The sequence below is a fragment of the Oxyura jamaicensis genome, chromosome 3 (assembly GCF_011077185.1).
Source record: "Oxyura jamaicensis isolate SHBP4307 breed ruddy duck chromosome 3, BPBGC_Ojam_1.0, whole genome shotgun sequence".
In the NCBI taxonomy this organism is placed as follows: Eukaryota; Metazoa; Chordata; class Aves; order Anseriformes; family Anatidae; genus Oxyura; species Oxyura jamaicensis.
Window position 1 is genome coordinate 69,829,617 of NC_048895.1, and position 12,399 is coordinate 69,842,015.

Genomic DNA, 12,399 nt, shown 5'->3' on the forward strand with positions numbered 1-12,399 from the left:
AATAAAGGAATACAGATAGAAAGCACAGCACATGCCCTTTGAAGATGTAAAATAAGCAAGTCAACAGAAACAAACTGCAAACATTTCCACAGACCCACACTTCATGCAGGGTCACATCCATCGCTGCCTTCCAGCTCACCCTGGTGCCACCACAGGCTGCATGGCAGGACAGAGGCTGCAGCCGTCGCCCCTGGCCTGGTGGGATTAAACGGGCATGAATCCAGCACAGCAGCAGCCTAAAATCTTCCAGCTTATCTCCCAAACTCAAACTGATTTTATAGTGGGGATTCTTGCTGCTGCATCCCCAACAGGGGCTTTAAAGTAAACACCTTGCTACTGGCAAGCTTGTGGTGTGGTCTTATGCACACACACACATCCCCTGAGTCCAGGAAATGTTGAGAGCAGCCATATTTCCTTCTCCTTCATGAGACATAACAGTGAAAATTAAATCCAAGGACTCCCCAGGTTAATGGCTGTCTGGGAAACATGATAACTGTGCCATGGTTCACTTCCTTTACGACCTCACCTGGTGCCTCACCATCACAGTTTGGGGACCATGTCACCTCGTGCCTATATAGGGAAACACAGAGCGGTGTACAACCTCCACCATAATATAGGATAGGAGTGTGGCTATGCTTTTCAGGGCATTTTGAACCCTGACACTCATTTTCTTAATTTAACAAGTTGCATAACTGGCAACCTCGCATGAGGGAGACAGTGATCTAAAAATGGTGGGGAGCTTTGCACCTTGTTCTTCAGTCTATATGTTTACTCAGGAAACATGATACCCAGCAAAATGAGCCAGCCCTGCTGAATGCCTAGGAGACTCAGCAGATGGGAGTTTTACAACTGTACATAATTTATGGCAATTTGATTGCAGCAAATGATGGATAAATATGGGACAGATTTTAATCTCTCACTCTGCAATTCTGAAAATACCGACAAGACAGCCCTCCACTTCAGACTGTAAATGCTACTTTATATGATAAATGGACTTTCACATACTCATCAGGAGAAAGCAAAATGTGTGTTTACACTGCTCATTGCCACACACGCATATGGATCTGAAAAAAAAAATCTAATATCTTGCTCACATGGTTTATTCATAGGGAAATCAAGCATCCAGCAAAGGCCTACTGATACAGAAGGAAACCATGAAGACCAACAACCGTGCTACGCAGCTCATGCAGCAGCTCCGTAATATGAAGGATAACATTCAAGGTAAATAGATTTCTTTCTGGTTCAGCTCCATGTGAAGCATGTCTTAATGAAACCGCCAGAAAAAAAATAAATAAAAAATAAAAAAATAAAAAAAGTCATTGCACCTGGGCACTCTCACAAAGCAACCCATAGGCTTTAAACATAAGCCTGCAAAGCCATGATGAAAAGTTGTCTCTCTTCAAAGACAACTGACACTATGGGTTGATTTGGTCTGACAACCAGAATAAGAGCTTCTCTTATTTTTCTCTCTCTGAAAAATAATAATAAATAGGTTTACATGGAACACTTCAAGGTAATTCAACTTGTAGCCTCTGGTTGTTTGAATAGCTGCTCAACGGATTTATATACACTCGTGGAGGGGAAAAAAAAAAAAAAAAAAAAAAAAAAAAAAAGAGAGCTGGTATCAGACTGGGGCTGATTGCAGCCACAAATACAAGCACAGGATTGGAAGTGAGAGTGCTTAGTGTCTTCCCTGTCAGAAAATTCATGCAAATGCACTTTTCTGATCATGCTGGTAAATAATGGAGGGCATGTGAACAGCTAGACAGAATTTTTTTTTAAAGTTACTAACATAACGTTATTGTGCTTATATATAAAACTAAGATTAAACCAATTGTAGCCCTTTCTGTGACTTCAGAAGGCAATAAAACCCCAAGTGAGTGCACACAGAAGCATCCCTGTCCCCTGTAAACCTGCATCATGAAGGTCTCCATTCTGCCATAGGGAATACTGATTTCTCCCAGTCCTTTGCAAAGATGACAGTGTAAAAAGCTGTTTATGGCACCAGAATAGAAAGGTTGATGAGCAGATAAGTTAAATAGTCCTTTTTCGGTTAACAGAAATCCTTGATTAACAGACCTGAGTGGTTCTGACTTAAAACAATTATTGCAAGTTCTGTGGCAACTTTTGTAAGGAAGAGCTGTAACATCAAACATTATCCTTGCTGATCATTACCTCCGTGGGTGCTTCAACCAATAGTTCAAGTTTAGTAAACATAGTTAACAATCCTGTCACAAAGATGAGGCAAGCTAAGACCATGCACACAGCATGTTACAAATGTTCTGTACCTACAGCAGTAGATCAATTCTGATTACTGCTGCATCTCTCACTTTTTATTTCTATAGTTACTGAGTACAGGTATCAGCCTAAGCCTCATTGTATGTCACCAGCATTCACTGGCTGACTTGTGTGGATAGTTCTTTTATATCACTAGTTGGTTGGGGGAGGAAAGGAATTACAGAATGTGTTTAGTTTGGGACACAAATAGCAGAAGTCAGGTTGGCCTATCATAGAAGAAGCAGCGCCTATGTCTGTGATGAAAAAGAGTGTTTGTTCAACCCAGAAAGAAGCTGCAAGCAAGTGGGTGAAAATTATTTTCAGCATGCATAAAAATATTCTCCAGCATCACTACTGCAAAAGGCAAGCCAGGCTCTACTGAAGGTAAGCTGTGCGTGTATGCACACGTCTATGTGTACACACACGTGTGCCAGTACAGGAAGGAAAAAGAAAGCCACGGAGGCACTTGTGGTGATCAGTTGCTGCTGAAACTGAGACCTTAAAGCTTCACTAATGAGTTGAGGAGCCATCCAGAAACTGCATGAAAGAACATTCTGCCAGAGAATCAGTTGTGCCACAAGTACATGTAGATTTTTTTATTAAAAAAATAGAGATTCATAGGGCTGCCTTGCCAGATCTGGCTACCCACAAATCCAGTGATGAACACAAGCCAAAGCTACTCACAGGGTATGAAAGAGGAGGCGGTTGGTGATTGAGGCCAAGGACTGAAAAGTGAGAAAACTTTGTAATGCTTGCTCAGGGAATGGGTAAACTCAATTTCAGCTGCAAGGATTCAACAGCATTTATTGAACTGAGACCAAAACCTTGAAATAATATAAATCTCCAAACCAGCACGGCAGCATCATGCCAGAAGCCTTATGTTACGTCTTTAGGGTGCCTCAAACTTCTTCAGAGGGACAAAGAGATTATTTCAGTCTCTTTGCTGATGTTGTTGTTTCATAAGCATCACATTTTTGCAGTAGCACTTAAAAACCACGATCTTGGAGGAAAGCCCCAGTTTGCTACATGCCACAGAGATCAGAATAAAAAGACGATCCCAGCCTGTGAGAACTGCCAAGCCAAATAATGCACACTACCCACGCTTATTTAATCTCATCCTCTTCTGATGAGACCCCGAAATATGCCATGAAGTGTGATTTATTTACAGCTTTAATTTTAAGACTGGATTAAAGATAATAATTATCTACCATAGAGTGGTAGCATAATTAAAATTTCCTTTTGCCATCAGCATGATCTGGATTCACAAAAGTAAGAGTACTCCACAGAAGAATACTTGCTTCTCTGTAGCATGCTGAATTGACCATCTGTTCCTTTTTTTTCCACAGAAATCAGCAGCAAGATGAAATACTATGCAATTCAACAAGAGCTGAGCCCTGAGGAAATTGCCCAGAAGCTGAGTGTGGCTGAGGAGATGCTGAAGGAGATCAAACGCCGTAAGCCTTTCACTAATCAGAGGCAACTTGCAGCCGAGGAGGAAGATGCAGCAGAGGACTGTAAGTTTTGAATCTGTTTTCAATTCACCCAGATGTTGATGCACAGCTGGCAGGAGCTCGGCTGCTTGGGACATAATGCTGAGCGAGACCTAATGCTTGGAGAGGACCAAGAGGTGCTGGTGGGTTCGGTGGCTGCCGACATCACAGTTTAGAAGAATGGAAGACCAAATATATGAGACTTATGTGTCCATTAGCAGACTTCTATCCTTAATTATTTACGCAGGAAGTGAAAGAGATTAAATAATAATTCCTGCTCCTGATGTTTTGAAGAAAAAAAAAAAAGTGCACAAGATCAAATCTGGGAAAGAAAAGAATAGGAAAAGAATTATCTGCCAACATGAAAGGAATGCTGGTTTCTGTCCCTTGGTGTGGTTCACCACAGCCAGTCTCCTAACTCAAGCCAGTATAACTCTGCTGACTTCAGGAGACTGTCAAGCATTAAACAAACACAAGGGCTACAGCTTTTCCTTTCCCTGCCTTTCCCCACACTGCTAACACAGCAGTGGAAAAGGGACCAGCAGTGGCACAGCTCTGATGGACACACTCACTGAGCCCATCACAGCAGCCAAAGGTGACGCTGTTTCCAAATGCCTGCCCCAAGTCTCTCCTTGTTGCTCCCATGGCAGAACAAGCAGCAAAATATGTTTGTGTTTATGTATGTGTCTGTGTGTCTGTGCGTACGTTTGTCTGTGCCTGCTATGGATTAATCAGTGACACCTGATTTTTCTCCCAGTGCTACAGAGAGTTGAAGATTTTCATGAGAGGTACAATGACACCAGATCTCTAGTTTCTGATGTGGAGGAACAGTTCCATGAACATGATATGAAGCTGTCAGACCTGGAGGAGGCATTAAACCAGGCATTTGACTATGTTATACAAACAGGGGATATAAATCAGGAAAACACAGCCAATCTTCAAGAGCATGAGGTATTATGCAGTATATGTACCATAAGTATCTGTGAATAGTTCATGTTTGCCAGCGCTTTAAATAGTGGATTGCAAACAATTGAGATTCAGGAATTACCAAACACACACACACACGCACACACACACACACACACACACAAAAAAAAAAAAAAAAAAAAAAAAAAAGATTCTTGGGCTACTCAGCAGGATGAGCTTGACACTCCAGTTCTACACAATAAGTTGAGAAATACAAGGTGTATTACTTATTCATGGAGTCACAATAAATGCCAGATTTTGGCACAGCATGTCCCAACTGGCCAAGAAAAAGATGATTACTAGTGCCTAAACATAGGAAGGTGTATTACAGCAAAACCCGAGATGCTTAAGATTCCAACTAGCATGGCTGCTATAAATACTGTGGTGGAAATGTTTCACCTATTATGTACTGATTTATAATGTGACACTGGAACATGTTGCCCAGAGAGGCTGTGGATGCCCCATCCCTGGAGATGTTCAAGGTCAGGTTGGATGAGGCCCTGAGCAACCTGGTCTGGTGGGAGGTGTCCCTGACTGTAGCAGAGGGGTTGGAACTGGATAATCTTTGAGGTCCCTTCCAACCCAAACCATTCTATGCTTTTATGATGTGGAAGGACTTCATGTTCTCAGAAGTAATTATATTCTCTTGAAATAATTATTTATAAAGACTGTGCTGAATTCATTCCCTGGTGACTGTTTTCATACCGTCCCATCCAAACTTTCTCCCTGGTTCTCTTTAAACGAAATGCCTCAATTTTTCAGGAAGAGCAGATGACTATATTTACATCAGGAAGCACAAAGCCATTCTCTAATTGCTCCACAACAGATATCTTAAACCTGGGTTTCCTACTTGGTGGGTGAACTGCCTTGCTATGAGGTACAGCAGTTTTCCCTATGCTCTGTTCAGACTAATAGTTCCAGTATTTTGAACAAAACAATCAGTCCAGAGGAGAGCTCAGGTATCTTCCTCCTAAAACCCCTGTGGAAGGGGGAACATTTGCATTTGAATGGTGGTGTTAGGTTCAGATAACATCTGGAAATTAAACTTTCAAGTCCTTCATCCCAGAAAGATACTTAATTTATGAGTCATATAGAGAGATTGTTTGTTTTTTCCTTCCAGAACTTTTGTGACTCTTCTTTGTTTTCTTAAGAGATGCAAAACCAGAATGTCCCACCTAAATATGTTTTCCTCGGTTATTTTTTCATCGGGAAAAAATGACAAAGATAACAATACGGGACCATTTGATCCTAACTGCTTTCATTTCAGTGGCTGAAATTGTTTGGAGTCTGGAGGAGAGCAGTTTGGGGAACAATCCTGTGATCACAGGAACGATCTTCTGAATTCAGGCTAACCTCTGGGTTTCATAGCACCAGTGGCTGCACTTTGAGCTCTTGAAATCTGCCATGCTCAAAGTTCATGCTGATGTGGAAGGTTTACTATTTCAAAAGATAAATCAAGCCCACTTGTTCTTGTGAATCCTTCTATGAGGACCTTGGGATCTTTATTTATAAAGCATTTTCTGCTTTTTCATTTTTAATTACTATAATGCCAAGCTGCAGATCATCTCATATTTATGAAGCAAAGCCTTAAGTATGCTGGTTGTAGTCACAATTTTTCTGTTTTTAACCACTTGGATTTTCATTATTCCTCACAGTGAAGGCACATGCTGTATAAAAATATTGTTCACATTAGCTTCATTATTGACATGAAAAAGAATTCTCAAGACTGTAAATTTAAAAAATCTGCAGACAAAAGAAAAAAAAAAGTTTCCAGGCCACAATGAAAAGTCCATGTTTAATTTGTTTCTGCTGGCAATGCACTGAATAGTGCTTCATCCCAGTAACTGCTCATGCTGTAATATAAAAAGAAATTAATTCGCATATATAAAAAAGAATATTTCACAAGGACAAGAAAATGCAAGAAACAACATTATAATGTGCAGCTATTAGGGTTATCTATGAGAAACAGACTTAATTTACCTGAAATCTACTTTATCACTTCATCTTTTGAATTAACTTTAGTAACATGACAAACGCAGTAATACTGTTCTAGCAGTTCACAAACATTTTTGGTTCCTTTTTTTTTTTTTTTTTTGTAGAAACAACATGAGAAAATAAAAGAGCAGGTAGATGAAGTGAATGGCATTCTGCTAAGTGCCACAACTATTCTGGCAGGACCACAAAAGATCAACTCAGAGTTAAGTGAGGTAATAAAGGTAGGTGCCTCAGTGACTTGTTTAAATGGTATGTCCTGAATTTTTGAACTTTTGAAAAGTCATGTGCTTAGACCACTGAGTGAAAAACCTCTATTTTTTTATACTGCTTCAAAGAAATACTGATGAATATTTCCCAAAAAATGTATAAATCGCCCTGAATGGAAAGCCTTGTAATTACATTTTTCTGCCTTGGAAAAATAATATATTAGACGTATACCTTACTGTGGGCACAGCTGACTGAAGGATTTTGCTGTAGGGTTCTCATTTCATAACGAGTGGCTGCCAAAAGGCCCAAAGGTACTCACTCTGTTGGCAGATTGTACTTTGCTCATGTCTGCAAGTGAGCATGGGAGACAGCTTAAGATCCCACATCATAGTGTTAAAAGCAGTGATGGTCAGAATGTAAAATTTAAATATAAACATATTGTCTTATTGAAATCCTCGTCTGCAACTGTAGAATACAGTGTGATGAATGAGACAAGGTGTTGTGGGAAGTATTTACTTTAAAGTTCCCCACGGTTTTTGTTTTTTCTATGAAAATAAATGAAAATAAAAGTGGGATTTTGCTAACTAAAACTTTTGCCTTTTTACAAAAACTTTTATTTCTATGTCTTACATTAAATGATTTTGAGATAGTTTAAGAAAAATGAAAATTTTCCAAAAGCATTAATTTTAGCCATAGGTGCCCAAAGCAACACAAAAGCAAATACCAAAGCCATTCATTTTTCTTTGGAAAAGTAATTTGTGAAAGCAGAAAGAAGACAGCTTTCTTTAACTATAGCAATCCCAGGGTGATCAAGCAGTATGATTTTTTTTTCACATGTGTTTTCTGTAAAATAAGTTGCTGCAGCTTATCATTCAGTATCCCCCACTCCTGTGGGTAAGTCTGCACATAGGGGATGTTTACTCTGCAGGGAAGTAGTATGAGAACATCATGTATCTTCCATCCTCACCAGCAATGAGTATCTTCACACTTCACTCATTCATCCTTTTTCACTCTTTCATCCTTTTTTTCTAGTATTTTGAGGCCACAATTATAATCATCAAATTTATCAGCAAGGTTGTATATTGGAGAGGTGAATGAAGGTCCAACAGACCTTCCCCACAAATACTTTACATAAGGAAGGCATATGGCTAAGGCAAAGGGATGCTACTTCTCCTTGCCTATACATACACAGAGTTAGCAGTGACTGAAGGACTCCTGTAAATCAGACTAGCCCAAGATGTCCTCCTACCATGAGGGCTATCTCTATACAAAGAGAAAGAATGTGATGAGGGCCTGTTGTCACAGCTGTGTGTGGCACAGCTTACAGCTGTGTTGCTAAACTCCCTGCTCCTCTCCAGCATCACCTCCCCTACAAATTGCCCCTGAGGCACAGGCACTGCTCCATGTTATTCTCCAAGGAGGCAGGTCTGAGAGGGCAGCAGCTGGCCAGGGCCAAAGCAGTGCCAAGGATCAAGCACTAATAGGATGTTGTGAAAGCCAGCCCACCCCAGCACTATTTTGTTTGCTTGTATAGATATAGTTTAGAAGTCCCAAAAGCTAATGTCTGACCTACAGTCTTACACAGAAGAGGTTTTTTAAAAAGTGGTTTCCATCTCCTAATTTAGTAAAAACCACAATGAGTGGATCTTGCAAAGTTTGGGTGTAATTATTGCACCTATTAGCAATTCATACCAAAAAGCTTCACATTGGCACCATTCTGGAGCAAACATAAATAATAGTAAGATATCATTAATCTGTCTCTCTTTTATATTTCACAAATGTTTCTCCAATATATTTTAAAGGGATTTCTGGAATTTTTGCTGATTTTTATTTTCCTACATTTGCCTTGATCCACCAACATTCATGACAGACTCTTTTCTGACCTTTACTCTCTTTTATATGATAAGCATATAACATTAAAAAAGCATTATAATAATACAGAAAGGTACAATAAAACATACTAATCAAAATATAGGTTTGATTTTTTACAATATTCGTCTTCTTTCTTTCCTTCTACATTTTGTTCAGAATGTGTCAGGGTTCTACGCAGAAATAGATGGAGCGAAAAAGGAACTGCAAGAAAAAATAGCCAACCTGTCTCTGTTTGATGATGAGCTGGTAGAAAAGGCTATGCATCATGCACACAACCTACGAGGACTTGCTGATGAGCTGGACCGGTAAAATTTAACTTCAGCAGACTCTGTTCATACAAGTGCTACTGACTGAACAGCTGAGTGAACTTAGAAACAGGCAGAAACACCATGACATTAGATATGCTGTCTGCAAACAGGCATTAAACAAATCACTGGGAACTCATGTATGGGAGGAAATGTCATGGTCCAGAGGCAACAGCTGAAATTGAGCGAAGCAAGATCTCTTCATCTTTTCAAAGAATAAACAAACATATATCTCATGTGATATTATTCTCTTTCTAATTTGGCACATTCCCCCTTTCCCATAGCAAGAGACTAGGAAAAGTAATATAATACAGGCAAATTAAATGGGGTTTGCAGAAACAGCTTATGTCAATAAGTTATGTCACATTACTGTTCAGCAGTGTGGGCCACAACAAATGGGATCTGTGATAATTTTTGTTTGAGAACTGGTTTACAGATGGAGTAGTTCTGAGAGAGTGGATTGTACTCCAATGAAACTAGCCCCCTGCAACACCAAACATTTACTGCAAGGCCTCCTATTTTGCTGAAAAATAGCAAGCACATAAACTTTCCTTCAATTTACTAAAAAGTCAGCTCTAGGTGGATTTGAAAGATGACTTTATCTGCAATTGGTACTACACATGAAAAAAATCACTGTTGCAAATGGTTTGTTATAGAAAATGCCTCACCAAATTCTACCTTAAGTAACATCATAGACATATTTTTTGGAAGATAAACTAATAACTACTAATCAAGTGCATTATCTAAATACCAGTTGTTTCTTAATATTAGAATGCGCTAGATGGGAGATTAAAACAGAGAAAAAATAACAGATGGTTTTCTTTTATAAAACTGCATAAAGCTGACATCTGAAACTGTTGTTCTATAATGCTACACAAACTACAGACAAGCTAAAAAAACAAACAATATGTTCAGTCTGAGATTGGCTAGCTGGGGGTAGCAGAATCACTTGAAAGAAAATACCCCATATGGCTAGCCTTCATCCCTCACTACAATAATTTAAACATGACTACCAACTCCAACACATTCAAAATTTAATAGAAAGCAAGCAGAAATAATTACAAAATATCCAGATGGAAATGTGCTGACTCTTTTATTTGTTGAGATGGTTGTCCTGCAGTAAAACTTTAATCCTTTAAAACTTTTAGCCTGTCTTCAAATCATTTGGGGTTTTTTGTGGGTTTGCTTTATAAGCCCATTAGGCTTTTATTTGGTAGAGGTTCTTCTTTTGTCTTGGGGGAATATAGCAGGAAATTTTTGCAACAGTTCTGGAAACTGGAAAATTAATAAGTCCTCAGTGTGCAAATACTTTGAAGTGAATACACACACATACATACAAGTATATATCTAATATATAGTGTGTATATATGTAATATATACAATATAATATATATAAAATATATTATAAAAATATATATAATGTGTATATATATTACATATATATATTACATATATATGCTTTACATAGAATATATACTCTGAATTCTGTTTATCACAAGAATATTAAAAATAACACTCAAAGTTATAAACAATTGAAGGTTGAGCCCTAAACCAGCTGCTGTTTTAATCTCCCCTGAAGACCAGTTGCAACCTAAAATACAAATCAAGCTCTACCATGCCAGCAAGGCTACATTGCATTTCTTAATTTTAAGTTTTTGCAAAATGTCATGACCAATAGGCAGTTCTGTATCTGATCTTCCCCCTTTTCCCACTTACTTTTGGAATGTACAAACAGCCTGGTGATACAGCTCTCCTGATCACTGGCACACACAGATCTTTCTATTCACAGCCAGAACTTATCCCTGTAGAAGGACAGCTGATGGATCTCTTATTCTTTCAATTTATGGAATATCTAATCAAGATTTAAAATACATAAATAAATAGATAAGTTTAGGTGTTACTTGTTGTTGCTCACAAAGACATTAAGGACAAAATTCCCAAAGTTAAACCCCTGGGAAGTACCTTCTATTCACATAGTTTTCTCCTGCTTTAGTTTGGCATAGATGGTCATACCCAATGAAGAGAATACGGCTCAGGCCAAGAGTACTTAAGTGCACAGTTATGTAGTCAGAATGCACAGATTAAGAAAGCTACTAAATTTGAAACTAATTTGATTTACTTTGGTTTCTTCCTCCTTTTACTGTCTCTTTAACAGAAATTTACATGGTGTCGACACAAATGGGTTGGTACAAAGGGCAATAAATGCTTCAAATGTGTATGAAAACATTGCCAGTTACATCGAAGAAGCTAATAAAGCCGCACTGCTAGCACTGAACACAACAAACCGGGTCAATGATGTAAGTAGTTTTCATAATATCAGCTTTAATTTTGCAATGCTGCAGGGGCTTTGGATACATAAGGATGAAGAAAAAAAAAAAAAAAAAAAAAAAAAAAAAAAAAAAAGATCTCACTGCACATTTTGCTTCATATACTATTTCCTGAATTAAATACTAAGTCACTAATTATTCTGCCAACCTAAATTTCCCTGTTATGTGAAAAGATGCAATAGGTCCTTCCTGTCCTTAAGTACAGGGAGATGCTTCTTTATGCTGTTCACACAAACTGAGGCACTCCTGTGACAGTCCAGACAACTCCCTGGCCATGTAGGAACCTGGAGCTGGAATTCAGTGCTTGAGTCCTCCTACTCCACACAGCACCATGTGGCAGGAAAGGTGGTCAACACACCTAAGAAGAGTAACACTATTTCTCATTGAAAGTTAAAACAAGGCAAATAGCTCACTGGCATACTCACTGCGTTGATGAGGATGCTAATTCTGTCTCTGGCAAATATTTAATGTGCATCTGTGTATGTATATAGTTTTAAAAGACTTTAAAAGTAGCAATTTGTTAGTGGGACAGAAAGAGGAATCAGTTGGATTGATACCTAAGGAGCTCCGGGCTGTCTAGTTCTCTGCAAACAGCATGCTGCTGGGAACAAGAAACAGCCCCCCCTGCAGCACGTGTGTTCATCACCCATCAAAGGCAACAGTCGAAACAGTCACAGTGCCCAACTAACGTGAAGCATGAATACCAAGTTGGTCAGATTGGAGTTGATAAACTAAGAGGACTTCTGTGCTTTCTGCATCTTTGTTATTCAGTATTGCTGCCTGGAAAGTACACATTTCCCTGAAATTTTATTGCAGTCTACAGAAAAATTGTTTTTAGACTTCTTTTTCTATTCCAGCTGCCAATCTTAAAATGTTAACAAGGAAAATGAAACCACTGTCATTTTGCAATTGCATTTATATCAAGTAATATGTTACCTACAGTTAAACACAATAAAAAGG

The 12,399-nt window shown here is 38.7% G+C and overlaps 1 protein-coding gene across 1 annotated transcript in view; it reads left to right on the forward strand.

Annotated features, from left to right (window-relative positions):
* Window positions 1–12,399, forward strand: part of LAMA4 (laminin subunit alpha 4) — a 97,660-nt gene that overhangs the window by 47,439 nt on the left and 37,822 nt on the right. Inside the window, exons 9-14 of the mRNA XM_035322367.1 lie at window positions 1,110–1,221; window positions 3,624–3,791; window positions 4,525–4,718; window positions 6,833–6,949; window positions 8,964–9,112; window positions 11,268–11,409. Of these exons, the coding sequence (XP_035178258.1) occupies window positions 1,110–1,221; window positions 3,624–3,791; window positions 4,525–4,718; window positions 6,833–6,949; window positions 8,964–9,112; window positions 11,268–11,409 (882 nt within the window). The remainder of the gene's footprint in view (window positions 1–1,109; window positions 1,222–3,623; window positions 3,792–4,524; window positions 4,719–6,832; window positions 6,950–8,963; window positions 9,113–11,267; window positions 11,410–12,399) is intronic.